This window comes from Leuciscus leuciscus (assembly GCF_965113295.1).
Source record: "Leuciscus leuciscus genome assembly, chromosome: 12".
Taxonomy (NCBI): Eukaryota; Metazoa; Chordata; class Actinopteri; order Cypriniformes; family Leuciscidae; genus Leuciscus; species Leuciscus leuciscus.
The window spans coordinates 29727190-29752732 of record NC_138736.1 but is presented as its reverse complement, the minus strand read 5'-3'; the positions used below and the strand labels follow the sequence as shown (position 1 = coordinate 29752732).

The window sequence follows — 25543 nt, the reverse complement described above, 5'->3', positions numbered from 1 at the left end:
AGGGGAGTATGAGCTTGTGGCCCCGCCCAGTGGAGTTACTACGTCACAACTCCAGTCTATTTTAGCCGGCATTTTAGCGTCTGCTACTGATTCACAGCCATTTGAATGCAGAAATACTCAGAAATACAACTTTGAGCTTATTTTTCTCAAGATATGTCCTCTAGCATAAGAAAAATGCCACAAGAACATGTTAACACCTAGAAAAACATGATTTTCATCGGAGTGGGTCTTTAAATAGTATTTTATGTTAAGCAGCTATGTTCATTGACCAGCTATATTCATGTTCACATTTGTTGAAAAAGAAAAAAAAGTACACTGACTACAGATAGGCATATAGGCATTAGCCACGATAAGTCACAATAGATTGGGATTCCCTGTGTTAAATCTTGTGATGTGCTCACTGGGGAGCGTTTACATTAAATTGGCATTATGTGGATTTAATCCAGTATAGGAAGACGTAATTAACTGTATACCAGTCATTAAATGACCTGCCAGAAGCTTGGCATTCCTTTCCCTGTCACGTGTTGTTGTTCTTTCCCTCCTTAAACAACTCCTGTTTATTTCTCTCTTTATAGAGCAAATGTTCAGGGATTGTCTGGTATGGGGACATTATCGTAGGCAGGACGAGGTAGACTAGGGACAGTAAGCTGATCAGAACAAGACTGTCTGTCAGGATGTATTATGACCCAGAGAAAATCCAACGCTATAAAAGGAGCAAAGATAAACTTAATGTTAGAGAAGGATACAGATTCAAAATAAGGATAGCTTGTATAGAATGTCACTAGGCAACATTTAAATTGGAGCGATTTTGAAGCACTTTGGTTTTTTCTTTCTGTTTTAAAATACATAAATCGCCCTTTACGTGACTGCTATCATCCTTCCAATAAATAAATAAAAACTTCAATAAAAAAGGCTTGCCTGGGGCTGGATTCAAGTGAGCAGATATTCAACATTCAAATTGAATAATTAATTAATTAATTCAGGATAACTGTGACATTTTTTCCCAGTCATCTAAATGGCAAAAAGTTTACCTCAATTCACCCCTGAATAAATAAATAAATGTTTTTAATCATTAATAATCTAATAATGATGCATCACATGAGAATTTCAAGTAAACTTTTTTGTCTTTTTATAGCTGCCTTAAAGGTAATTGTCTTTTTATAACTGCATTAACAGTTTTTATTTCAAAGGTCACTAAAGCACATCAAAATGCTGTAAATCTGGGCAGCACACCAAGAGGGGAAGACCATCACCACTTAGTTTAATGAGATTTATGAAGATCTGAACGGAAATCCCTCTCTCCAGGCACTGATCTCTATGCACCCATTGAGGATAATACTGTGGAAGTACGTTTTGTATTTAAAGATGGCAATCTTAGCCATGGTATTGTTAAAATAAAACAACCAATACCACAATTAACAAACTACAAATTTTTTTACATAGAACAAAATGTAAAAATCTTTTGTTGTGGCAAACAGTTCATCTCATCAAGGTGTAATTTATTTTAGCCATTTGTCAGAGCCTTTTAGCTGAAACAGTGACTACAATGAATATGGAGTTCAAAAGAACAGAACAGAAACTGTGCATTAAAATGAAATGTAAATCTCTTTCTGTCTGAGCCTTGTGCAATCTTGTGTAATTGACTTAACCCAGTATGGAGAGGTAGCCACCTCCTTCAACACGGTCTCATTACTTTTCCACACTCCACCTTGATTACTTGCCCTGTGAATCTTCATCCTTGAACCACAACCACAGGTAAGCATGTTGTTTTCTATTTATTTATATTTAATTTCATATATATTGATCTCTCAGAGTACAATGATAATCAGATCATGCATATTAATCATTATATAACTACATTAAACACTTTTGAGTTAATTTTAGTACAGTGATTTTGTATTTATTATTTCTTCATTTCTTTTAATGAGCTCTGTGCACAATAAATAAAGCAATGGACGGATCTTATATCAGGCTAAATCTGTAAAATAGTTTGGACAAAAATGCAGACTAAACTGTTTTTTGTTCATTAGGACACTTTCATATTGAAACACTTACTAAACACTTAAGAATATGCACTTTCATGACGTAACGCTGCTTTGACTGACCTTAAGTGACTAACATTCCATCTGATCCTTACCAAGGACACAATTACAAGCCTTTGTTAGTGCATCAATTTCCTCTGTATTACTCAAAGGGAAGCCATGGGAAACGCACAGAGTGGAGGGATTCCCAGAGAGATCCTGGATGACCTCAAGCTGACCACCAGGTTCTCTGAAGCTGAGATCACCCAGTGGTATGATAACTTCCAGAAGCAGTGTCCTACAGGTCGCATCACACTACAACAGTTTGAGGAGATCTACGGTAAATTCTTCCCCGACAGTGACGCCAAGACCTATGCCCAACACGTTTTTCGGTCTTTTGATGCCAATGATGATGGAACATTAGACTTTCAGGAGTACGTTGTTGCTCTTCACATGACCTCTTCAGGCAAGTCCACCTCAAAGCTGGAGTGGGCTTTCTCACTGTTTGATGTGGACAAGAATGGTTACGTCACAAAATCTGAAGTGATTGAACTCAGCCAGGTAAGAAATTAAACAGATTTCACATCAAATGTAAAAGAAGAGCTGCTGAAGGAGCTGTGTTCTCCGTCCTTCTGGACAAACCACCATTCCACAGATTGAGTTCCCAAGATCTATCATAGAATGTAGCCTACTATGAAAAAATATTATGCTTTTCTATTTTCCTGCATCACCCAAACAAATGATTTCAAATAGGTTTCCCCCTGAACACTCCCTCCATCTGCCATTGCTCAGACAAACAAATAGTCTTCACAGAACAAAACGCCCCACTTACTGTTGGGTTGATAATAAGAATAAATCAGTTGTATTTATTTATCTATTAGCCATTAACATTAACTCCCTCAGACAGTAAAGGTGCAATCACAATTACCATTGCTCTGTGAAAGTTTGCGGGCGAAATAAGGCCATTTCTGAATTCATGTGATCGGGAGTTTCGATTGGCCGAAAAAAATCCTAACACAGATTTCACTCGTGTTCCAGTTGGTCACACAAATTTTCCACGTTTACCAACAGAAAGTTGCTTGATTTGAAAGTGACTTCTGTGTGAGCTGTGGCTACACTATTATATTGCTACACTATTGACAATGAACAATTTACCTTTTTTTGCCTGCAAAATTTCCCCAGTGTGACTGGTGGAGCTGGTAAGTTTACCTGGTGGGGCGAAACCACACCTAAGTCATAAGGGATCGCGGCTTAATGAATGTGTCTCAGAGACGTTTTAACCATACATTTAAAACATAAAGAGCATTTAACATCCAAGCTGACCTAAGATCAGTGATTAGAAGCATGGAGTGACATCACCCTTAAGCCCAAGCTCTATAAGAACTCATTGCGGAGGGAGGCAGAAGGGTTCGGTGGTGGGTACTGTGTGAGAGATAAGCGCCTCAATGTGCAATCAGGATTTAAGACCATGGGCACAGGAGGATTCAATGACATGTCAACTCTTAAGCCTACTTCTCAGAAATGGCCGATCAATTTCCCAGGGAGTAGTGTAGGGTTTTGGACAGAGATGTTGCAGATGATGAATCATCAGAATAAATGATATCCCTTATTGTTATATCATCTTGAGACAGTCAACTTGTCACAGGTGAGGTGGTTAAGATCAAGTGCACAACGAAGGAGATACAATAGGATACTTTAATTCAAAACTTAGACCAGAAAACAAACAACCACAAATCACTGATAACAATATATAATGCAAGACAACAAACAGGGAGAAACATAGGGCTTAAATACACAGAGAACAGGGGCCTCATTTATAAACGTTGCGTACGCACAAAAGAAGGCGTACGCCGCTCTCTACGCAATAATTGGTATTTATAAAAAGCAAACTTGACGGGAAAATGTGCGGTCCTTCACGCAAGCTCTGACCCAGGCGTACGCACAAAAACGGGTGAAATGAGAAATGGCGACACCGTCGGCAGACGGAAGAAACACGTGAAAGTGTGTGAAACTGTAGACCGTTCGTGAGCTTAGAATTATAAGGTTCTATCTCCGTTTAGGGTAGTTCTGAGATATTGAGTATCAAAGTTTTTACATCCCAACTGGCAAAACTGTTATGTAGTATAATCTACTATTATAGCTCAACAAGACCATCACCCTACAGGTACTTTGAGGATAGAATATCAAAATCCTGGCACATTTGGAAATGGGACTTTTTAAGATGGCCCAAATGGAGATAGAACCTTATAATTCTGAGAGCTCTGATTCTGTTTGGAATTAAAAGGTTCTATCTCCACTTTTACAAATAAAACCCCACATTTCAAAGAATAAATGTTTATAACCATTGATTTTAATCAATTTATATATTTATAATACAAGCACACAGCTTGATTGGATTTTGAATCTACTGGAGATAGAACCTTATAATCCCAACTCGGTTTATGTTTTTGTGAGATGGAACCTTTTTATTTGATTAATTATTAATAACTACTAACAATTTTATTTTTAACAAAAATAACACCACACAGGCATTAATAAACACCTAATGGATCAGATTATGTCAAAAACTCAATTTCGACCAAAAGTGGAGATAGAACCTTATAATTCTAAGCTCACGCGTTGTGTAAAAGAACTGGCAATACTCTCATAAATAACATGAAGACTTCACAAAGCAAGTCTTACAATTAACAGCCTACACGAATACCCGTTTGATCGATCTGCAGTGTAAAACAAACTAAATCAAACGAAGATTACAACAGAAATGCAAATGAACACATATTTGCAAAAAGAAAAGTGAAATATGTTCTGCAATAATATTGGCATGTTATGCAATTCATCCTCATAACACATCTGTAGCTTGTCAGATGCAATCAAATGGATGGTAATAAAATGCCATGATGCCATCACAATGCGTAATGACGTAATGAAAGTTACGTTTCTTGGTTTTCCTCTCTGTGTTTGCCATGATTTCGCAATCGATGAATATTAACTTGTGGGCGTTTCACGGACTATTTATGGGCAACTATGGGCGTGACATGAAGCCGCAAAAGCTGCGCTACATTTAGAATTGATTGTGATTTATTAAGGGAAAACTGCGTAGGATGTGCGTGCGCACGGTTTTATAAATCCGAATATTTCTGTGCGTACGCACGTCCTATGTTTCATCCGTACGCCACTTCTGCCGCAAATCCTACGCAAAGTTTTATAAATGAGGCCCCAGGTCAGGGAAACGAGACACAACTGGGCCAAATGAACTCAATGACAGTAACCATAGTAACTAACAAGACACAGCTGAACCAAATGAACTAATGAAGGAGGAGTAGCTAGAAACTGAACAATGACCACAGAGGAAGTCCAAACACAAACAGAAAAGTGACACAACTCTCATTCAATAATCAACAGTGTTATATTACATCAAAGCAGGACTTCTGTTGTGAATACTAGACATGCGTTATTGGGTTGTGGTTGTTGTACGTGAGTACTCATGGTGACAATAGAGTTCCCTTCAAATGCCTGTGCTATTAAAGGTGAACTAAGTAACTTTTTTTACCTTAACTGAACAGCTTCGGAGTCATTGGAATGGTGGTCGTTTCGCACCCCCCTGGTGCCCGTGAGCGGAAAATACGCACTTGCAACTTTGAGCCGGCGGGCCGCTGGCCGCCGCGTCAGGAAGTCTCGCGTGATATCAGGTCTCGCGATGTAAACAATTGCTTTACGGCCAAAAGAAATCTGCTAAAATGCTGTCATTATTGCGCTCCCTCACGCTGTCCGAACCCGAATGAAGAAGACGTTTTAAAGAACGTCCCATCTGCTTTGATGTCGTTGATCTATAGCCTCTGGTGTCTGAGAATCAACAACGAGTTTTTACGACAGTGTTGTCAAATATCTATTCCGAAGCTGTGGGGGGAGCTCTAGAGAGAAACCTGCGAGCAAAAAGTGAGAATACAGCGAAGAAGTCCCGAAGTTACTGAGTGAGTGCTGCTTTAAACTGCACTGTAAACCCTGAATAAGTAAAAAAAAAAAAAAAAAAAAAAGGTATTTGAAGGTATTTGAAGTAAGCAGAACTGGCAGATTTTTATTTTTAACACATACATTTTAATTGTACTTAACTTGCATTAAGACACATTAACTTGAAATATATGAGTAAGCCAATTCATACATTTTGAATACAAGTTTCATACAAGTTAATAAAACTCAAAACAATGAAACAATTCCAATTACTTAAGAAGTGTCAGTTTTGTGAACTCAAAAGAAAAAGATGTTGTAAATGCTCATAAAAGTTAATTTGATTGAACTAATTTGTTTATTTTAAGTTTACCCTACTCAAACCAATTAATTATTTTGAGCATTAGGGTTTACAGTATGTTTAATTCAGATAAACTAAAAATTGCCCAGCAAGATTCTTCAAACTGTAGTAGCTTTGCCATGACAGAAAATTGGTCATAAAAGAAGACGCTCTTGTGACAATGCTGAGAATGTGACATATTTTTGTTGCGTTTTGAATCGTGTTAAACCCCTTATTTCGACTGGTTTATTGTGTTGAAACAGATCACCCTAAAATAAAAATTATTTCGTCATTTCACATGTCTGTAAGTCAACCTGTATGACTTTCTTTCGTGGAACATAGCCTCCTGAGACCCAGAAAAAAAAAGTTTTTTGAATTTAGTTTTTTCCCATGTCATCACACTGTTTAGAGCACAATAAACAAATGGTGAAAAATAATATTTTATTCATATGTTATGCTATGTCCTCTGTAGTGGACGCCAGGACTAAATTGTTTAAAAAATAAAATGACAAGAAATTATATGTATAGGCAAAAACAATGGGATTTTTTTTTCAATCACCAATAAATTTTGGGGTTTCAGGATTTTTTCAAACAAAATTTGTATAAAGATTATTCTCAACTATGTTATGAAAGAAATAACGGAATGAATTGATACACCATTTTACTTTATGCAATATGTGGGTAAAATGGCCGTAAATTAATATTCCCATTCAATGCAATGTATCTATACACTGTATCTAATTTGCACAATAATGTGTTCTTGGAGCAACATTTAATGAAAAAAGAAGTGTAATAATTGGAGTAATAATTGGAGTAATAATTGGCAACATTTTTAATAATAATATCTAATATTTCATAGGAATATTGATGTATAATTTATTTCCATATTCACTTGTTGTGTCTCCTAAAATGCCTGATAAAGACGATTTAAGTCCTGATGTCCTCTACAGTGGACACGTTTGAAATCAATGCCCTGTTCTGGAACAGAAAGTTTTTTTTTTATTTGAAACCCCATAACAGTTTCCTGAGATGTTGTTTTATGAAATACAATTTGAAAAGTAGTCCAATTTAAATTATAATTACAATATATTATCATATTTCCATAAGAATGCTACATTTGATCACTAAATTAATGTCAGACATTTTTAAAGACCAAGGATAAGTTGTTTTCATGGTGAAACCTCCAAACATTTGGTATCTCTGAAAAGCCCTGATTGTGCTCTTTACAGGACACCCAGGTTGTGTCATGTGACATGTATGATGTCAGAGAAATTCACTAAAATATAATGTCCACTACAGTGGACAAAAGTCTATTCTTGGGTCCCAGGAGGATATAAGGAGAAATGTCCACACCAACGTAACATAACTTCCTGTGTATTGTAAGTGGGCTCTGCAGTTATGTTGTCTGCAGCTTTAAATGCTTGAATTCTCTTAAAGGGATAGTTCACCCAAAAAATGTTATTCTGTCAGCATTTATTCACCCTCAGGTTGTTCCAAACCTGTATGAGTTGCTTTCTTCTGTTGAACACAAAAGAAGATATTTAGAAAATGTTGGTAACCAGGCAGTTGACAGTAGCCAATGACTTCCACAGTAATTTTTTTCCTATTATGGAAGTCAATATACCGTCAACTGTCTGGTTACCAACATTCTTCAAAATATATATTTTTTTTTTTCATCAAAAGAAAGCAACTCATACAGGTTTGGAACAACTTGAGGATAAGTAAATCATTTTTTGGGTGAACCATCCCTCTAAGTTGGATAGATTCTGATTGGTTGCATCAGGAACAAATCTTTCTGAAAGTGATTCCAATGATATCATTCCTCTTATCATTATAGTTGTGATGTGTTGTGGACTTTGCTATATTCTCAAATAATTAGAATGATTATTTAAACTTTACAGTTATTGTTCTTGGTATGAGGCCTTACACACAATTGTAAGACTGGAAAAAATGGAAGAGTGGGCAACTCTCTGAGAGAACAAAGGAAATTAACATTTGAACTCACTCTTGTGCACCATTCAAGACGCAAGTCTCACCTCAGAATCATCCTAATCTACATCTCTTTCTCTCTTCCCCCATTCCTTCTCTCTCATGCTGAGATCACCAAAATTCACCCAAGAATCTATATGGTTTAATGTGAATAATTGTCATACAGTATTACACATGTTTGGTATCATTTGAAAAGTCTCGGTGTGACTGGTACAAAGGTCTCATACCCACAGAAGTAAACCAAAACAGTAATAAGGTGTGGAGAGTTTAGAGATATCTTGTTAACATGCTGCGGGTGTGCCCCCATGTAAATCAACTGCTGTCCCCAGTAAGTCTGGAACGGTGATTAATGCAAATTCTCACTGTGAACTCATGTTTACATTTGAAAAGAGGTTTCTGCCTTGGTCTGAGTATTTAGGGAGATGCTGAAGAAGGCTTGTGGCGATTTGTAGCTCAAATTAGCCTGTGATGCTGAGAGTGGCCAAGACTCTCAGCATCATGTAATTTCTAATGTCGGGTTCGCATCTTTTCTCTTTATTCCAGAGCATTTGATGTTTTGTATTTATTATCTTTGAACTGATTATGAAATTGGCATGATACATTTACCTAACATAATAAATTGTTACATTTTATTTTATTCCGACTGACTCAAAATTGTTTTCCCAAGTAGATTAAGCGGATCCGAATGTTACCACAAGTTTTGCGTCAGATTAGTGACGACTAATATTGAATCTGGCGAGATTGTGATCGTGAGACCCATGTTAAACAAGGCGTGAGGACCTCTGAGCGACATAGCTTCCTAATATGAACGGGTAAAATATAAGTAAAGAGTTAAATAGAACAATCAAATGTATTGCTTAACTATTATATAATTGACCAATAACTAATTGGCAATCTAACTTAAATTCGAGGTCGTGATAAAATGGAGTCAGATAAAAGCTTAAATGGAATTAAATTACTTTGCCTCGCGGAAAGACAGTAACACGCAAAAACCTTCACCCGTCCTACCGGAAACCCCCATTTGGACCGTTAATTGGGTTTACACAATATTCCAAGTCTTCTTAAAGCAGCACTCAGTAGCTTCGGGACTTCTTCGCTGTATTCTCACTTTTTGCTCGCAGGTTTCTCGCTAGAGCTCCCCCCACAGCTTCGGAATAGATATTTGACAACACTGTTGTAAAAACTCGTTGTTGATTCTCAGACACCAGAGGCTATAGATCAACGACATCAAAGCAGATGGGACGTTCTTTAAAACGTCTTCTTCATTCGGGTTCGGACAGCGTGAGGGAGCGCAATAATGACAGCATTTTAGCAGATTTCTTTTGGCCGTAAAGCAATTGTTTACATCGCGAGACCTGATATCACGCGAGACTTCCTGACGCGGCGGCCAGCGGCCCGCCGGCTCAAAGTTGCAAGTGCGTATTTTCCGCTCACGGGCACCAGGGGGGTGCGAAACGACCACCATTCAACCCGAAATAAGTAATATAACCATTCTAATGACTCCGAAGCTGTTCAGTTAAGGTAAAAAAAAGTTACTTAGTTCACCTTTAAGTCATGCAATAGTTTTGTGTGGACAGACCAAAATTTAAATAGTTATTTGCTGAAAATGTTCAATTTCCTTTTTAGCATAACTCATGTTCTGGATATTGACTTTTTTTACGGATTGAAAAGTTGCAGAATGATTAATTTAATTGAAAGTCTTCTAATTTGGGTTTATCATTTATAATACCTTTTCACGCTGTTCAGAGTCATGCAGATTTATATTTTGGGTTAGAAGAGCACTCCAAATCTTAATCTTGCCAAATCTCTTAAGTAAGATTGGCACAGCTGGCACTATTTCATCTATTTGTATTGACCTATTGTTAGGTAACTTCAGTTATATTAGGGTGAATCAAATCAACATGCAAACAAATCACCAAACAAGCAAGTTAAGCTCTAAAGAAGGAGTAAGACATATATAGCACTCAGGCCAAACAGATAGAGAGCTGAGGGAATGTGGGGAGAAATAAATTTAGCACATAGCCTAAACAAAATCCATTAAAACTGAGCTAAGCATGGATTACAGAACAAAATAACAGATTTAGAAATACGCCTTTGTGCGTCATAAGATGTTATCCAAAGAATAGGCCCATGTAATGGCCAACAACAACATCACCCCAAAATAGAAATGACCTCTGAGGACTGAACATAAAATGTCATGGTAATTATTTATGATAGGAATACTATTATTATTTTACTATTGCTATTTTAGTGACCCTGACTATACTATTGCATAAAGTTGTACAGTGTATTCAGGATTCTGTTATTTAATTCAAGCCAGTAACTTGATCCAGTGCTCTCTGATTTCTCATCAGGCCCTTTTCCAACTCATACCCAAAGAGAAGCAGGCAAATCTTCCCAGTGATGAAAGCACACCAGAGAAGAGAGCAGAGAAACTCTGGGCCATCTTTGACAAAAAGGACAGTGGTAAGAAATCTAAAGATGGCCTGTTCTTAGTTGTTATTTATGGAAGCTTGTTACCGCCATGGAATAAAAATAAAAAAGGTAATTATGACTTTTTATTTTACAATTCTGTGAATCTTTTTTTTTTTTTTTTTTTTTTACAGTTTAGCCCCTGGTTTCACAAACAAGGCTTAAGCCTAGACTAAAATGCATGTTTGAGCTGTTTTAACTGAACGCATCTTGCACTGGTATATCTAAAAATATGTCAGTGCCATTGTTTGGTCACAAGACGCACACCAGTTGTGTTTTTTCTAAGTCACATTTATAAAAGCTACTTAGATGTCCTTATTAAACTAAGGCCTAATCCTGGCTTAATCTAAGCCCTGTCTGTGAAACCAGGCACACATGTCACAATTCGGACTTTATAACTAACAATTGCGAGTTTATATCTTACAATTCTGAGAGAAAAAAGTCAGAATCGCCAGACATAAACTCACAATTGCGAGAAAAAAAGTGAGAAAATTGCCAGAACTGTGAGATAGAAACGTACTCGGTTACTAACGTAACCTCGGTTCTCTCTAGAAGAGGGAACGAATACTGCGTAAGATATCTTACGCTAGGGGAAAATCCTTTTTCCGCGAGATATTGAAGCCAAAAATTATCCTTAATTTTGTAATAATGCAAAACGCGTTGCGGCAGCATGCAGACATAGGCGAGACAGCTCGCGCGCCTATTGGCTGCTCTGCGGCAACTGCAGCAGCCTATCGAGCGAGGCCTGGCGTGACGCCAGACCCAATCAGGGCACTTCGCGCCCGCTGCGTCACGTCCCGCCGAAATGGGCGTGGTCTAGGCCTATAAATACCGCTCGCAGGCAGCTATTATCTGGTTTTTCATCATCGAAGCAACCAGAGCGTGTGCATGCACGGCAAGATACGCAGTACTCGTTCCCTCTTCTAGAGAGAACCGAGGTTACGTTAGTAACCGAGTACGTTCTCTTACGAGAGGTCTCTCGTACTGTGTAAGATATCTTACGCTAGGGGACCCAATGCAAAACGCCGTGCATGCTGAGATCTGACACCAAAGACCCAAGGGCGAAAGCCCGGGGTACATATAGTGCACAATCACTCAGGGAACTCACAGGGAGTCCGGGAAGAGGGAGGGGCGAAGCCGCACTCTTCCACATATGGCAGCGTCGCTGAGACGCGAATTTCATCATACAGACAGGGCGGGGTACGGCCTGAACTTATGGGGGAATGTGGGTCTTACACAGTTTGCCCAGGCACATCTCGTGCTGCTACTTTTTTACTGTCGAACATTGAGCTGTGCTCAGTAGACGCAGCATTCTGAGCTGATAGCATCAGGTCAGACAATACTGGTAAACTTAGACCGACAGCAGCCTGGCCTGCAGGGCGGGAACCTCTAGGTTATAAAACCTTATAAATGTAGACGGGGAGGCCCAGCCTGCCGCCATACAAATATCTTGCAAGGCAATCCCACTTGACCAGGCCCACGAAGAGGCCATGCCTCTCGTGGAGTGCGCTCTGACACCCAACGGGCACTGCATGCCCTTGGAGGCGTATGCCAGCGCTATAGCATCAACTATCCATCTGGATAGGCTCTGTTTCGACGCGGCTAGTCCCTTAGAACGTCCGCTAAACGAAACAAAGAGCTGCTCCGTCTGTCTGAAACCAGACGAGCGAGACACATAAGCTCGTAATGCCCTGACTGGGCAAAGGAGGCTCGCGTCTCTTTCCTCACGTAGGGCTGACAGGGAGATAACCTGCGCCCTAAACGGTGTGTTGAGGGATTTCGGAACATAACCATGCTTAGGTTTGAGTATAACTTTTGAGTCATTAGGCCCAAACTCCATGCACGCCGCGCTCACAGAGAGCGCGTGCAGATCCCCTATGCGCTTCACTGAAGCGAGAGCCAGCAAAAACACCGCCTTGAAAGACAGGTGTTTCAAATCGATTGACTGTAAAGGCTCAAATGGCGCACCTTTCATGGCTTCCAGAACCGTAGAAAGGTCCCATACGGGGACTGAGGGAGGTCTGGGAGGATTCAGTCTCTTAGCCCCTCTAAGGAAGCGGATGACTAAATCGTTCCTTCCTATTGACTGACCAAGCGTTGTTTCTGAGAACGCTGCTATAGCCGCCACATAAACTTTGAGCGTGGAGGGGGCCCTGCCCCCATCCAACAGCTCTTGTAGGAAGGAAAGCACCTCCGCCACACCACAGTCTGTGGGTGACACACCACGGGCTGTGCACCAGCCCGAAAACACTGACCATTTCGAGGAATAGAGTCGTCTCGTAGACGGAGCTCTAGCCTGCGTGATCATGTTTAATACTCCTTCAGGGAGTCCAACATGTACCCGTTGATGGCCCAGACATGAAGGGACCATAGTTCCGGGTGAGGATGCCAGATCGAACCGTGGGCCTGTGAGAGGAGGTCTCTCCTCACTGGTACTGGCCACGGGGCAGTACTCGCTAACTGCATGACGACTGGGAACCAAGGTTGGTTTTTCCAGAACGGTGCCACCAGCAGTACTGAGCATCCTTCTTCCCTGATCCGTTCTATCACCTGAGGCAGGAGAGAGACGGGGGGAAAAGCATAGAGCGGGCGGCGGGGCCACACATGGGCCAGCGCGCTCCTGCTCTTGGAGAAAAATTCCTGACAGTGAGCGTTTTCTTGAGACGCAAACAGGTCTACTTCCACTCTGCCGAATTTCTTCCACAGCAGTTGGACTGTCTGTGGGTGTAGAGACCACTCGCCTGCCGGAACATTGTTCCTGGACAGTCTGTCCTGTCCTATATTCAGGAGCCCTGGCACGTGCGCTGCTCTGAGCGAGCGCAGGTTGCACTGAGCCCATACCAGGAGGCGTTCTGCCAGCCTGTACAGGTTCTTGGACCTGAGGCCGCCCTGGCGATTTATGTAGGACACCACAGACATGTTGTCCGAACGGACCAAGACGTGGCGTCCTTTTATCTGGGGAAAAAAACGCGTCAGTGCGTTGTCTACTGCCTACTGTCGTGTGTTCTATGAGCACTGCGCGAGATTGCGCTAGAATCAGCCAATCGTCCAAATAGTTCAGCACTCGCATGCCTCTCATTCTGAGGGGTGCGAGCGCCGCGTCCATGCACTTCGTAAATGTACGGGGTGCCAGGGACAAACCGAATGGCAGGACTGTGTACTGATATGCCTGGCCCTCGAAGGCGAATCTCAAATATCGCCTGTGACGTGACGCTATCTGTATTTGAAAATACGCGTCTTTCAGATCTATTGACACAAACCAATCTCCTTGGCGAATCTGCACAAGGATTTGTCTGGTCGTGAGCATCCTGAACTGTCGCTTCACAAGCACTTTGTTCAGTTGCCTTAGATCTAGTATGGGTCTGAGACCCCCGTCTTTTTTCGGTACCAGGAAGTATCTGCTGTATAGCCCTCCTTCGCTCTGAACTTGAGAGAGAGGCTCTATGGCCCCTTTGCTCAATAGTTTCGCCACTTCGGCTCGAAGTAAATGTGCTACTTCTGTTTTTACCGTGGTCTCGACGCGCGCCACATAGCGGCGAGGGCGTCGGCGAAACTGCAGCGAATAGCCTCTTTTTATAATGTTCAGCACCCACTTCGAAACCCCGGGCAGCTTTGCCCATGCGTCTGCATGGATAGCTAGGGGTTGAATACGAAGCGTGCTCCGCTCGCTCAGCGATGGAGAAGCTTCGGCGTGCTGCAACACAAGCATCGCGCTCGTGACATTTGAGGCATGGGGCGCGCTGATAACAGCGGGCAGATTGCCCGCGCTCGACTCCTCTGCGGTGGTCAGCCGCGAGGGGGAGGGCTGGGCGGTTCCCGTGGGAACTGTCATGTCTATGTGTGGATGTGGGCGCGGGACAGCGGGCACATTTATCACACCGAAAGCATCGTTCGCTTGCGTGAAGCGAGTGCACATTGGTTTCGTTTTTACAGAAACCGTGAGACATGCATAACGCGGTGTTAGTGGGCACTGGGTAGTGGGCACATTCACCATGTTTGAAGCACAACCGATCTGAGTCGGTTTTATGTGCGCGAGCCCTGTGTGACAGGCTGTGCTTGTGTGTAGGGATGGGCACTGGGCAGTGGGCATTCTTACTACACATGAAACACCATCGGCCGTGGCCGGGACACCAGAAAATACACTCTTTTGGGGATTTATCTGGGTAGCCGTGAAAACGGCATTTGTGTGCAGGCAAGCGGGTGACAGAACCGACTTGTTGGCTGCAGAAAACACTGGAACAGTCACATTTGCTGGAACTGGACGAGCGAATAGCTTTGGTGTGAGTCTGGCCGCAGCGGGACTTAAACACCGTCGTTTTCCTAGCTGTGCTAGGACGACTTCGGGGCCTCGGGCTTCACCGTAATCCTAGGTCGCGAGCCACGTACAGCGGGGCGGCGACCGGATGAGCGGGAGTGCGGTCTCGCGCTTCGGGCCTGGCGGCGCTGTGAAGTGGAGGCAGTGGACGGTGGCTGTGGCTGTGAGTTCTGAGCAGACGGTTTCGCACGGCCTGCTGCAGAGCTGGAGCGCTTCGGGAGGAAGTGCTTCATAGCCTGTGACGTTTTCTGTACCTCTGCGAATCTCTCTGCGAAATCCTTGACGGAGGATCCAAAGAGGCCTGTGGCGGAAAGCGGGGCGTCGAGGAACGCGGTGCGCTCAGACTCGGCCATTTCCGAGAGCGTCAGCCAAAGATGTCTCTCAGTCACGGTGAGAGAGGCCATATTCCGTCCAATGGCTTGCGCTGCAGACTTAGTAGCACGGAGAGCGAGGTCCGTGGCACTCCTTAAGTCCGGCACGCAGATCGCGTCAGGTCCTTCCTCATCCAGTTTACGGAGGAGATCGGCCTGGAAGATCTGAAGCGTTGCCATGGTGTGCAGCGCTGACGCAGCTTGCCCGGCGGCGGAGAAAGCGCGGCGGAGCAGGCTTGACGTCGTGCGGCAAGCTTTAGAGGGTAGGGCCGACTTAGCACGCCGTCCAGCGGAGGGCGGGCATAAGTGGGCCGCTATCGCCTCTTCGACCGGCGGCAGCGAAAGGTATCCTTTGTTCTTGGCATCGTCAACAGCGGAGAATGCCAAAGAAACAGCAGGACGCACTCTAGCCGAATAGGGGGCGTTCCAGGACTTGGCGACTTCTTCGTGTAACTCAGGAAGAAAAGGCGCCGGTCTGGACGCAGGCGAAGCGCGCTCCCCAGGCAGGAAAAATCCATCCAGCCGGTTGTGAGCGGGCTGCTCAGGCGAAGACCACTCGAGGCCGAGGCTCGCCGCGGCCTGTGCGAGTACTCGCATGAGCTCCGTCTCGATGGACGCTCTCTTGCCTGACGACGTGCGGGCAGGGGGCGCGGGGTCCTCAGAGCCCGCCCAATCCTCACTGCCTGACGCCAGGATAGAGCAGGAATCATCCTCTCCCAGCAGGGCTTCCTCATCCACGATGTCAACGGAAGCGGCGGCAGACGGCGGCCGCTGTCCATCAGGAAGCGAGGCTGGCGAAGCCGGGGAAGCAAGCGGGCGAACCGGCGAGCTTTGGCGGCTGAGGGAGGGTTCCGGGGCCCGCTGGGCACGGCGCTTTTTACGGCGCGACGCCGCGGCGGGCGGGGGAGCAGTCTCGGTGAAGAAGGCTAGGCGAGTCCTCAGAGTCGCCATTGCCATCAGCTCGCAGTGAGGGCAGCCGCCGTCAGCGAGCACGAGCCGCAGGAAGGCATCTTTAAAAAGACGCTAGCTCTTTTAGAATGTGTGTCGCGGCGGCGACACACACACACAAAAGTACAGTGTAATAAGGAAAGGATATAAGCGCCGGAAAGCGCAGCAGGAAGTCAGGAAGGCGGCGCGGCCAGCGACTTCAGTGACTCGTCCCGCTGAAGGTGCTCTCTCTCAGACGGCGCGGCTTCTTCTCCGGCTCCAGCGATGCGTGTGCTTCGCTTGAAGGATGAAAAATCAGATAATAGCTGCCTGCGAGCGGTATTTATAGGCCTAGACCACGCCCATTTCGGCGGGACGTGACGCAGCGGGCGCGAAGTGCCCTGATTGGGTCTGGCGTCACGCCAGGCCTCGCTCGATAGGCTGCTGCAGTTGCCGCAGAGCAGCCAATAGGCGCGCGAGCTGTCTCGCCTATGTCTGCATGCTGCCGCAACGCGTTTTGCATTATTACAAAATTAAGGATAATTTTTGGCTTCAATATCTCGCGGAAAAAGGATTTTCCCCTAGCGTAAGATATCTTACGCAGTACGAGAGACCTCTCGTAAGAGAACTCTGAATTGCGAGGAAAAAACAGTCAGGATAACGAGCTTATTTTTTCACAATTACCTTTTTTAATCCTGAATTCATATCTCATAATTCTTACTTTTTTCTCTGAATTGTGTGACATAAACTTAGTTAAACACTGCAAAATATTATATGATCAATAAGTTGACAACAAATGTTTTCACATTGCTTTAACTCACCAAAATAAGTAACGTTAAAAAAAAAATAGACAAAGTTCAACTAATTTTTTTACAGGCAGTTTACTGTAATTTAAGTTGAAATGAATTAAACAGTTGATTGTACTTAAAAATTTAAGGCAGCAACTTTTTTTTTTACAGTGAAGGCCTGAAGTCCGAATTGCGAGATATAGTCAGAATAAAATTGTTATTCGGAGAAAAAAGTCTGAATTGTGAGATATAAACGCACATCTGCGAGAGAATTTTTTTTTTAATAAAGTGTCACAATTTTCTATTTTTTAAAAAAATATTTCATGGCGGAAACAAGCTTCCATAGATATGCAGACAATTTTTACATGGCAAATTCTCTCTCACACATGCAGAGCGAATCGCAGAGGGGGAGTTCATCCAAGCCGTCCAAGAGAGCGAGATTGCACTACGGCTCATTCAGTATGACCATAAATGATCCAATATAATCAGGATCAGTTTTCTCATGCTTGATTTCATGTGCATTTGTTGTAGCCTACATTAAATGTGCTTATTAAAGATTCACCATCCTTAATTTGTGTCACCATTGTGTTCTGGTAGTTTTTTCTATCAAGCAATAGATATCTGTTTAAAAATAATAATAGTGCATTCCATTTTGACCGTAATATCTAAGTTAATGGTATACTGTATTTGATTTCTATCATACATTTGATGAATTAGTGGTTTGTAGGTACGCCTCTTTGTTTAATCACATACTGTCACAAGTATGTTCTGTCATGTCTATACCTGTTAGTCCCTGAGTAGTTGATCTTCCTCTACCTGTGCCTGTTTTTTTCCCTCATTTAACCTGTGTATACTCCCTGTTCTGTTCAGTCCTCAGTCGGTTATCGTCTATGTGAAGTGTGTGTGTTGCAGAGGTGGACAAAGTACACAACTTCCTTACTTGAGTGAAAGTACAGATACTACTGGTCAAATACAAGTAAAAGTTGTAAAGACCGATTTTTACTTAAGTAAAAGTTCAGAAGTACTTGTTTTTAAAAGTAGGCTACTTAAGTATCAAAAGTAAAAAGTAAATGTCAATGCATTGTTTTATTATTGTTGCATTGTTGTATGCAATAGTACCTTATGCCTCTGAATCTATGCCTGCCTACCCTCATATCAATATCACATTTATTTCTAGAACACAGCTCCAGTAGTGGGATTGAATGTGAGATTGAATAAGTGCACTCAATAACATCCAGAATGGTTTCGGACACCCAAATGGCTGTTCCTATTTAAAGTTTTTGGGCTTTCAGTATGAATATGTTTGTCTTACTGTTATCTATAAGCTAGTGTGGTCCAAAACAATGACAAAATTCACATTTAGAAGATCAAACCCAACATTGAAAATGTTTATTACGTCAAACCGACTTTATTTACCAACCAAAATGTGTCCTCAAGTACAGTACTCAAGTAAATATATGTTACTGTCCACCTCTGGTGTGTTGCTTCCCGTTCGCCTGTCTCTTGGATCTTTTGCTTAATAAACCTGTATTGGATTATATTTGTCTTCCTCGTCTGCCTGCCCCGCGTACCACATACCTTATACAGTAATTCTAATAGACTTTTTTAGATTGTAGTGTGGAGGTTCATGTTCAGTTGCTGTTGTTTAGTGTCCAGTGGGGTATCAAAATGTGTTGGGATTGAAACCGATGTGAAATTGTTGAAGTTGTTCAATTATTCTCTCACATTAAGATATGGTGTCATTGCTTTTTATTTTTATTTCATCCAAACAAGCTTTACATGGTTTATTTTTGCACTATATTACACTGTAATATTATTATTGCATTACAGTGGTGTAAAGACGACATACCACAAGTATTCTCTTTTTTTAGACGGCTAACAACGTCTTTGGCCAGGGTTGGATCTTTTTTTAAATGACAACAAATGCAATTGTGTGTCTGCTTTTACCATAATACGCATGCTGTAACCTAACCATTGAGACTATTTTCTTTTAAGAAAAACATAAGAAAAGCATGTCTCCTCTCTTGTCCTCTGTGATTTTGATTTTCTTTCGTAGCATTTCTCATTCTCTCCATCTCTCACTTGATCTCTGTCTCTTACTGGGGAGATTATTCACATAATCTTCTGTCCAGCTTTTGAAAGCATCTGTCTAAAGCTGCTGGTATTCCTCTGTTTGTTGTAATCTGTCCATCACTCCATCTTGTTGTATATTCAGATTATGTGATATTGTGCTTGGTTAAAAAAATAAATAAAAAAAATAAATAAATAATTGGAAGTGAAGAATGGTTGTTTGATTGACAAAAGATAGAGAGCCAGATGTAATCCGAATGAGCCTCCCAGGCATAATTGAAAGCACAAATGTTCTTAGAATTCCTGAAGCTAAAACTCTCGATCTGAATCACTGAGTGAACAAACTATTGAAGAAAGATTTTTGGAACGAAGAGGACATTTAACACGGGGTCCCACTCTTGTGTGCAATTGTAAGAACTTAAATTACATTTAATGCTTAAATTACAATCCAAAATGAGTCAATGCATCAGAATAAATTCCAAAAGCATCTCCAGTATTTTAAGAAAAGAATAAAAGGATAAGAACCTCCACTTGTGTTTATTCGGAATATGCTGATTACGTGAACACAGGAATATTTGAATAGCTGCAATACATGTAAACGTGTTTTTCAGAATAAAGGCTTAAAGTATGGATCTTAATTCGAAAATGATATGCATGTAAACTTGGTCACTGATGCTGCCGATGATGAAGGACTTCCTGCAGTTTAGTTGGGCGTTCTTCTGTGTGAATGTCCCTTAAATCAGAGCCAGACCTTAGAATAATGTCTCCTCAGCACATTTCATCATTCCCTTCCCCCTCTAATGCATCTTCCATCTCATCCATTTCTCTCTCGCAGTCCTCGCATCCCTCTCTCCCGCACCCCCTCACCAGTACCAGTCCGTGAGGGCTTTTCACCCCCACCATACCCCCACCAGACCCTTCCTCCCTGGGGGTCCACACAGTGTCGATAAACGCACTCTTCTGGCTTTGCTGAACCAGTTGGCTGACCGAGTAGAGGCTCCCACCACCGGTCGTGATGACCTCATCATAGGGCGGCGCGTGGCTGGCGGCACGGGCCTCCTCCAGACGGATCCGGGCACGGTGCTTCATCTCGATCAGGGTCTTGGTGTAAGAGTTCAGGGTGAATACGGCTGCTGCCATGCAACAGCTGAAGGAGATCCACGCCATGCTGTGGAGGAGCACCAATGGAGACTTAAGTGTGAAATTATTTTTTTAATGATGGTTTGCAACTTAAAGTTCAAAAGTTTGGTAAGATTTTATTTTATATTTTTGAAAGAAGTCTCTTATGCTCTCCTTGGTTGCATTTATTTGATCAAAAATACAATAAAAGCAGTAATATTGTGAAATATTATTACAATTTAAAATAATTGTGTTCTCTTTTAATATATTTTAAAATGTTCTTTGATGGAAAAGCTGAATTTTCAGCATCATTACTCCAGTCTACAGTGTCATATGATCCTTCAGAAATATTTTAATATACTGATTTGGTGCTCATGTAACATTTCTTATTATTATCAATGTTGAAAACAGTTGTGTTGCTTAAATTTAAGGAAACTGTGGTGCAATTTTTACCCAGGATTTTTTAATTAATAGAAAGTTAAACAGTAGCAGGGAACAGCATTTATTTGAAATATATATATTTTTTGTAACAATCTATATTATTTATATACACACACACACACACATACATATATATATATATATATATATATATATATATATATATATATATTAAAGTTATGAAAAAAACATATATTAAAGTTATGAAAAAATAAGAAAAAAATAAAAGTTATTTATTTAACATTTAATATAATTTATTAATTAATATAACAACATACATATAATTTAACTTTTATAAAACTTTCAGTTTATCTCCCGGTTTAAATAATATGACGAGTCCCAGATTTTCAATATCATCTCAGACTTTTGGAGCCCACTGTATATTACAGGTATTTGATAGAAAAAAAAGAAAAGAAAAGCACAGAAATAAAGGGGAGCAAATAAAAGTATGGACAAGAGAAAGATGGAGACTTACGCAAATGACCAGCCGTAGTCCCAGGTCTGTGGTCTCCAGTCTTTGGGCCCGATGCTGACAGTCATCTGGAATACTGTTGTATACATCATGTGTGCCACCATTCCCATCAAACCTAAAATGTAGAAAAGTTATAGTTTGTTTCTCTATTGCATACTGATTAAGAACCATATTTTTCACCAAAGCTCTCAGAAACACACCAGACAGCACAGTGCACATGGCAGCAAAAGCATTGATCTTCAGCGCATACATTTCCTTATTGAGACACAGGAGCAGCAGTTCCACCCACATCAGAAGGAAGCCCATCGCCAGGAGGCTGATGTATGCAAACTCTGATATGACTGAGAGCCACAGAACTCCTACAGCATATGAAACAGAAATGAGCTATTTCATGTACATTTGAAGAGCTTTTCTACATGTACAGCTCATAAATATCTCACCTTGTGTTTCTCCAGGGGTCAGTTCAATAAAGCTCCGACATTTCTCACCTGTGAACAATAAGCACAGTCTTTGCCAAATGTTAAAATCTAATCTAATTAAAATCTATCTATCTATCTATCTATCTATCTATCTATCTATCTATCTATCTATCTATCTATCTATCTATCTATCTATCTATCTATCTATCTATCTATCTATCTATCTATCTATCTATCTATCTATCTGTTAGCTATCTGTCTGTCCATGCATCCATCCGTTTAGCTATCTGTCCGTCCATCCATCCGTCCATCCATCCATCCATCCATCCATCCATCCATCCATCCATCCATCCATCCATCCATCCATCCATCCATCCATCCATCCATCCATCCATCCATCCATCCATCCGTTTATCTATCTATCCATCCATCCATCCATCCATCCATCCATCCATCCATCCATCCATCCGTTTATCTATCTATCTGTCCGTCCGTCCGTCCGTCCGTCTATCTATCTATCTATCTATCTATCTATCTATCTATCTATCTATCTATCTATCTATCTATCTATCTATCTATCTATCTATCTATCTATCTATCTATCTATCTGTTAGCTATCTGTCTGTCCATGCATCCATCCGTTTAGCTATCTGTCTGTCCATGCATCCATCCGTTTAGCTATCTGTCCGTCCATCCGTCCGTCCGTCCATCTATCTATCTATCTATCTATCTATCTATCTATCTATCTATCTATCTATCTATCTATCTATCTATCTATCTATCTATCTATCTATCTATCTATCTATCTATCTATCTATCTATCTATCTATCTATCTATCTATCTATCTATCTATCTGTCGTCCATCCATCCATCCATCCATCCATCCATCCATCCATCCATCCATCCATCCATCCATCCATCCATCCATCCATCCATCCATCCATCCATCCATCCATCTATCTATCTATCTATCTATCTATCTATCTATCTATCTATCTATCTATCTATCTATCTATCTATCTATCTATCGTCCATCCATCCATCCATCCATCCATCCATCCATCCATCCATCCATCCATCCATCCATCCATCCATCCATCCATCCGTTTATCCATCCATCCATGCATCCATCCATCCATCCATCCATCCATCCATCCATCCATCCATCCATCCATCCATCCATCCATCCATCCATCCATCCAACTATCTATCGCATTTAAAACAGTGATGCGTATTATATAACTTTAGAAACGTATAGCCGTGTCCTCTGAGTTGTGTAAGACTGACTTGTTGAAGCAGATGTTGAGAACTGGGGTGACCCCATGTCAGATAAATGAGAGGAAAGAAATGGCACAACAGGAAACAGATGTTCAAAGGGACTGAATCAGGACATTAGTATCAATAACAGCTTTGACAGATGGCCACATGACAGTTGGTTTATGTGTTAATTGTGTGTTTTACTCATTTTCTTTGGACTCGAATTACTCCATTAATTGGAATTTTACATGAAGAACATTACAAGACTCCATCCAGCCAAAAAGAGGCAAAGTAATTTTGGGAATAAAAGGAAATTTTGAGGTTTTGTTGATTTATAATTTTTTCTTTAAAAATATACATGTATCAGAAAGAAACACAGAAGCATAAACCCTCACAAGCACCTTCACTGTGTTTCTCACAGGACAACCAGAAGCCAGTGTGAAAGTAGCGCAACATGTATTTGTCTTCTCCCGTCTCCCAGATGTAGTGAACTGCATTGGCCAGATTTTTGGCTCTCATTCGGTCCAGTTCCTCCTTCTGCTTTGGGGACATTGTCACATTGGAATCTGGTTTCTTAGGGTCTGCTGTTGGGACTTCTGAGGAAAGAGAGAGAATTTAACAATGAAAAAACAATGGAATAAAAAGAGACTGACCGCTTCAAATCTATTCTGTTCGATTTTACACACATACCATCATTTTTGCTATTGACTAGAAATGTGCAATGACACTTACGGCCATATTTTCAATGTTGTCCAGATTCCCACAATCAGTGTTCACCTAATCTGAATGAAAACCTTAATTTTGAATCGACGTCCATAACATTTAGATGTAGTGATAATCTCCCTCAGTGTAAGCGGGGTTAAAATGATCTATTAGATTTGTAGAGGTTGTTTGACCTAAAAGATTACACTACAGCAAGTACTGACCTGTAAATCGCTGATCTTTACAGTATGAAAGTGCAATAGGTTATTTTCAGGAGATTATTCAGGAGAGTAGTTTTATGAAAAAACACATCTGTATATAGTATGTAAACATAAGAGACTGCTCTCTATGCGCTTCTTAGTAATGCTTGTCAAGTGTTTTATGCAATGACTAGGACTGGGATCTTATTTGCAAACAGTTTTCCGGTGTAGACACATCCTTACCACTTGTGTAAGGCTGGCTGTTGTTCTGTCCGCAGTTCTTCATTTTCACAGGCGACAGACAGAGAGGTTTGACCACTTTATGTGTGCCCTCGCACCAATATGAGGTGCAGAAGGCCAGCACAGAGAGCGCAAGGGCCAGAGAGGTCAGCGTGAGAGACAGCAAGGAGCGACTCCTGCGAGACATCTGCTCCAACATGGTGGAATGATACAGATAGTACCTGAAACAGCAGATAACAAAGCAAAGACAACATTCAGGCTCTAAGAAAGAAGCTTTGCATGCGTATCCACCTACAGATGAAATTAGAGTTGATGAGATGGAAAGAAAAGAGTGGTGGGAATGTGGGCAGTGTTGTATGGGAAAGTAAGATTACTAAACTTAGAAGAAATGATTGAAGCGGCAGGCCAATGTCAAAAGTCAGAGAGGAGGAGTTTACATGAGCGAGGGAAACAAATAGAAATTGAAGATGCAGAATTAAAGGTCAGTGGAAGTTAGATGATGAGCAGAGGATTTAAAGAGAGAGAAAGGAAAAGAAATGAGACAGATGTGAGGAAGTTAAAACACTTGCCAATGCTTTTCTTAGGATTCCATATAAAAGTGTTGTTTGTTCACAGCTGGTGAAATGCAGAGATGATCCCTCGGTCCACGACCAACATATATGGCCAATATGTCCTCAAAGCACCCAAAGTCAGAGGAGATGAAGCTGACAATGAAAAATCTTCATGCTGAATGTGTCTCTCGGATATGTTTTTTTTTTTTTGTTCAATCAAGAATGACTTTGTTCTTCTGTTTGTTCTTGCCCATATCTCCCACCTGGCCTCTTTCTTGGAGAGATCAAAATTTCTGGAGTATTTCGTACTTATTCCATGTCTTAATCACCATCGTCTATTTCTTTGTAATCCTTCATGATCTTGGTTAATCTAAAAGGTACATCTGTCTGTCCTGGTCCATCCAGAGCCCCCTATACACCTACATCCACAGACCAGAGAGATTAAGCATTATGTATTATGCCGTCTTCAGTATTCTGAAATATGTAGATCTGTGTAAATATATAGATCTTTTCATGTGAAAATATTAAATATCAATTGATTATTCACATTATTTTACCGTTTATCGTAACACACTGTAAAAAAAAAAAAAAGAAAAAAAAGTTGCTGCCTTAAATTTGTAAGTACAATCAAATTGGATGTTTAGGTCATTTTAACTTAAATTACATGAAACTACAATTTTTTTTTGTTGAATCTTGTATAACTTGTTGAAAATTGCTTAAATTATTTTGATGAGTTAAAGGCAACATAAAAGCTTATGTTGTCAACTTAATTAATCATATACATTTTTTTACAGTATATATATATATATATATATATATATATATTTATACAAAGTTTATACAAACTTTCAACACAGATATATATTTAAATACTTATGATCACACGAGGAATGAATACAATTA

General features: G+C 41.1%; 2 protein-coding genes across 3 annotated transcripts; one reads left to right on the top strand and one right to left on the bottom strand.

The window, feature by feature from the left end:
• The first annotated feature begins 235 nt into the window (after nucleotides 1–235).
• On the top strand, nucleotides 236–17661 carry rcvrn3 (recoverin 3). The gene is made up of 3 exons (XM_082185775.1): nucleotides 236–2582; nucleotides 10650–10761; nucleotides 17561–17661. Exons 1-3 carry the CDS (start codon nucleotides 2202–2204, stop codon nucleotides 17641–17643), a joined length of 576 nt encoding a protein of 191 aa, XP_082041901.1. The 5' UTR covers nucleotides 236–2201; the 3' UTR covers nucleotides 17644–17661.
• Nucleotides 17662–19999: 2338 nt separating this feature from the next.
• Nucleotides 20000–24311, bottom strand: LOC309510832 (germ cell-specific gene 1-like protein). 2 transcript variants are annotated; one of them, XM_082185756.1, is made up of 6 exons: nucleotides 24093–24311; nucleotides 23349–23543; nucleotides 21711–21758; nucleotides 21471–21629; nucleotides 21274–21385; nucleotides 20000–20406 (listed from the first exon to the last, which is right to left on the bottom strand). In XM_082185756.1, exons 1-6 carry the CDS (start codon nucleotides 24286–24288, stop codon nucleotides 20007–20009), a joined length of 1110 nt encoding a protein of 369 aa, XP_082041882.1. In that variant the 5' UTR covers nucleotides 24289–24311; the 3' UTR covers nucleotides 20000–20006. The 2 variants fall into 2 exon arrangements, with proteins under 2 accessions (XP_082041882.1, XP_082041883.1); XM_082185757.1 differs by having other exon boundaries at nucleotides 23349–23540.
• Between the last annotated feature and the right edge of the window lie 1232 nt (nucleotides 24312–25543).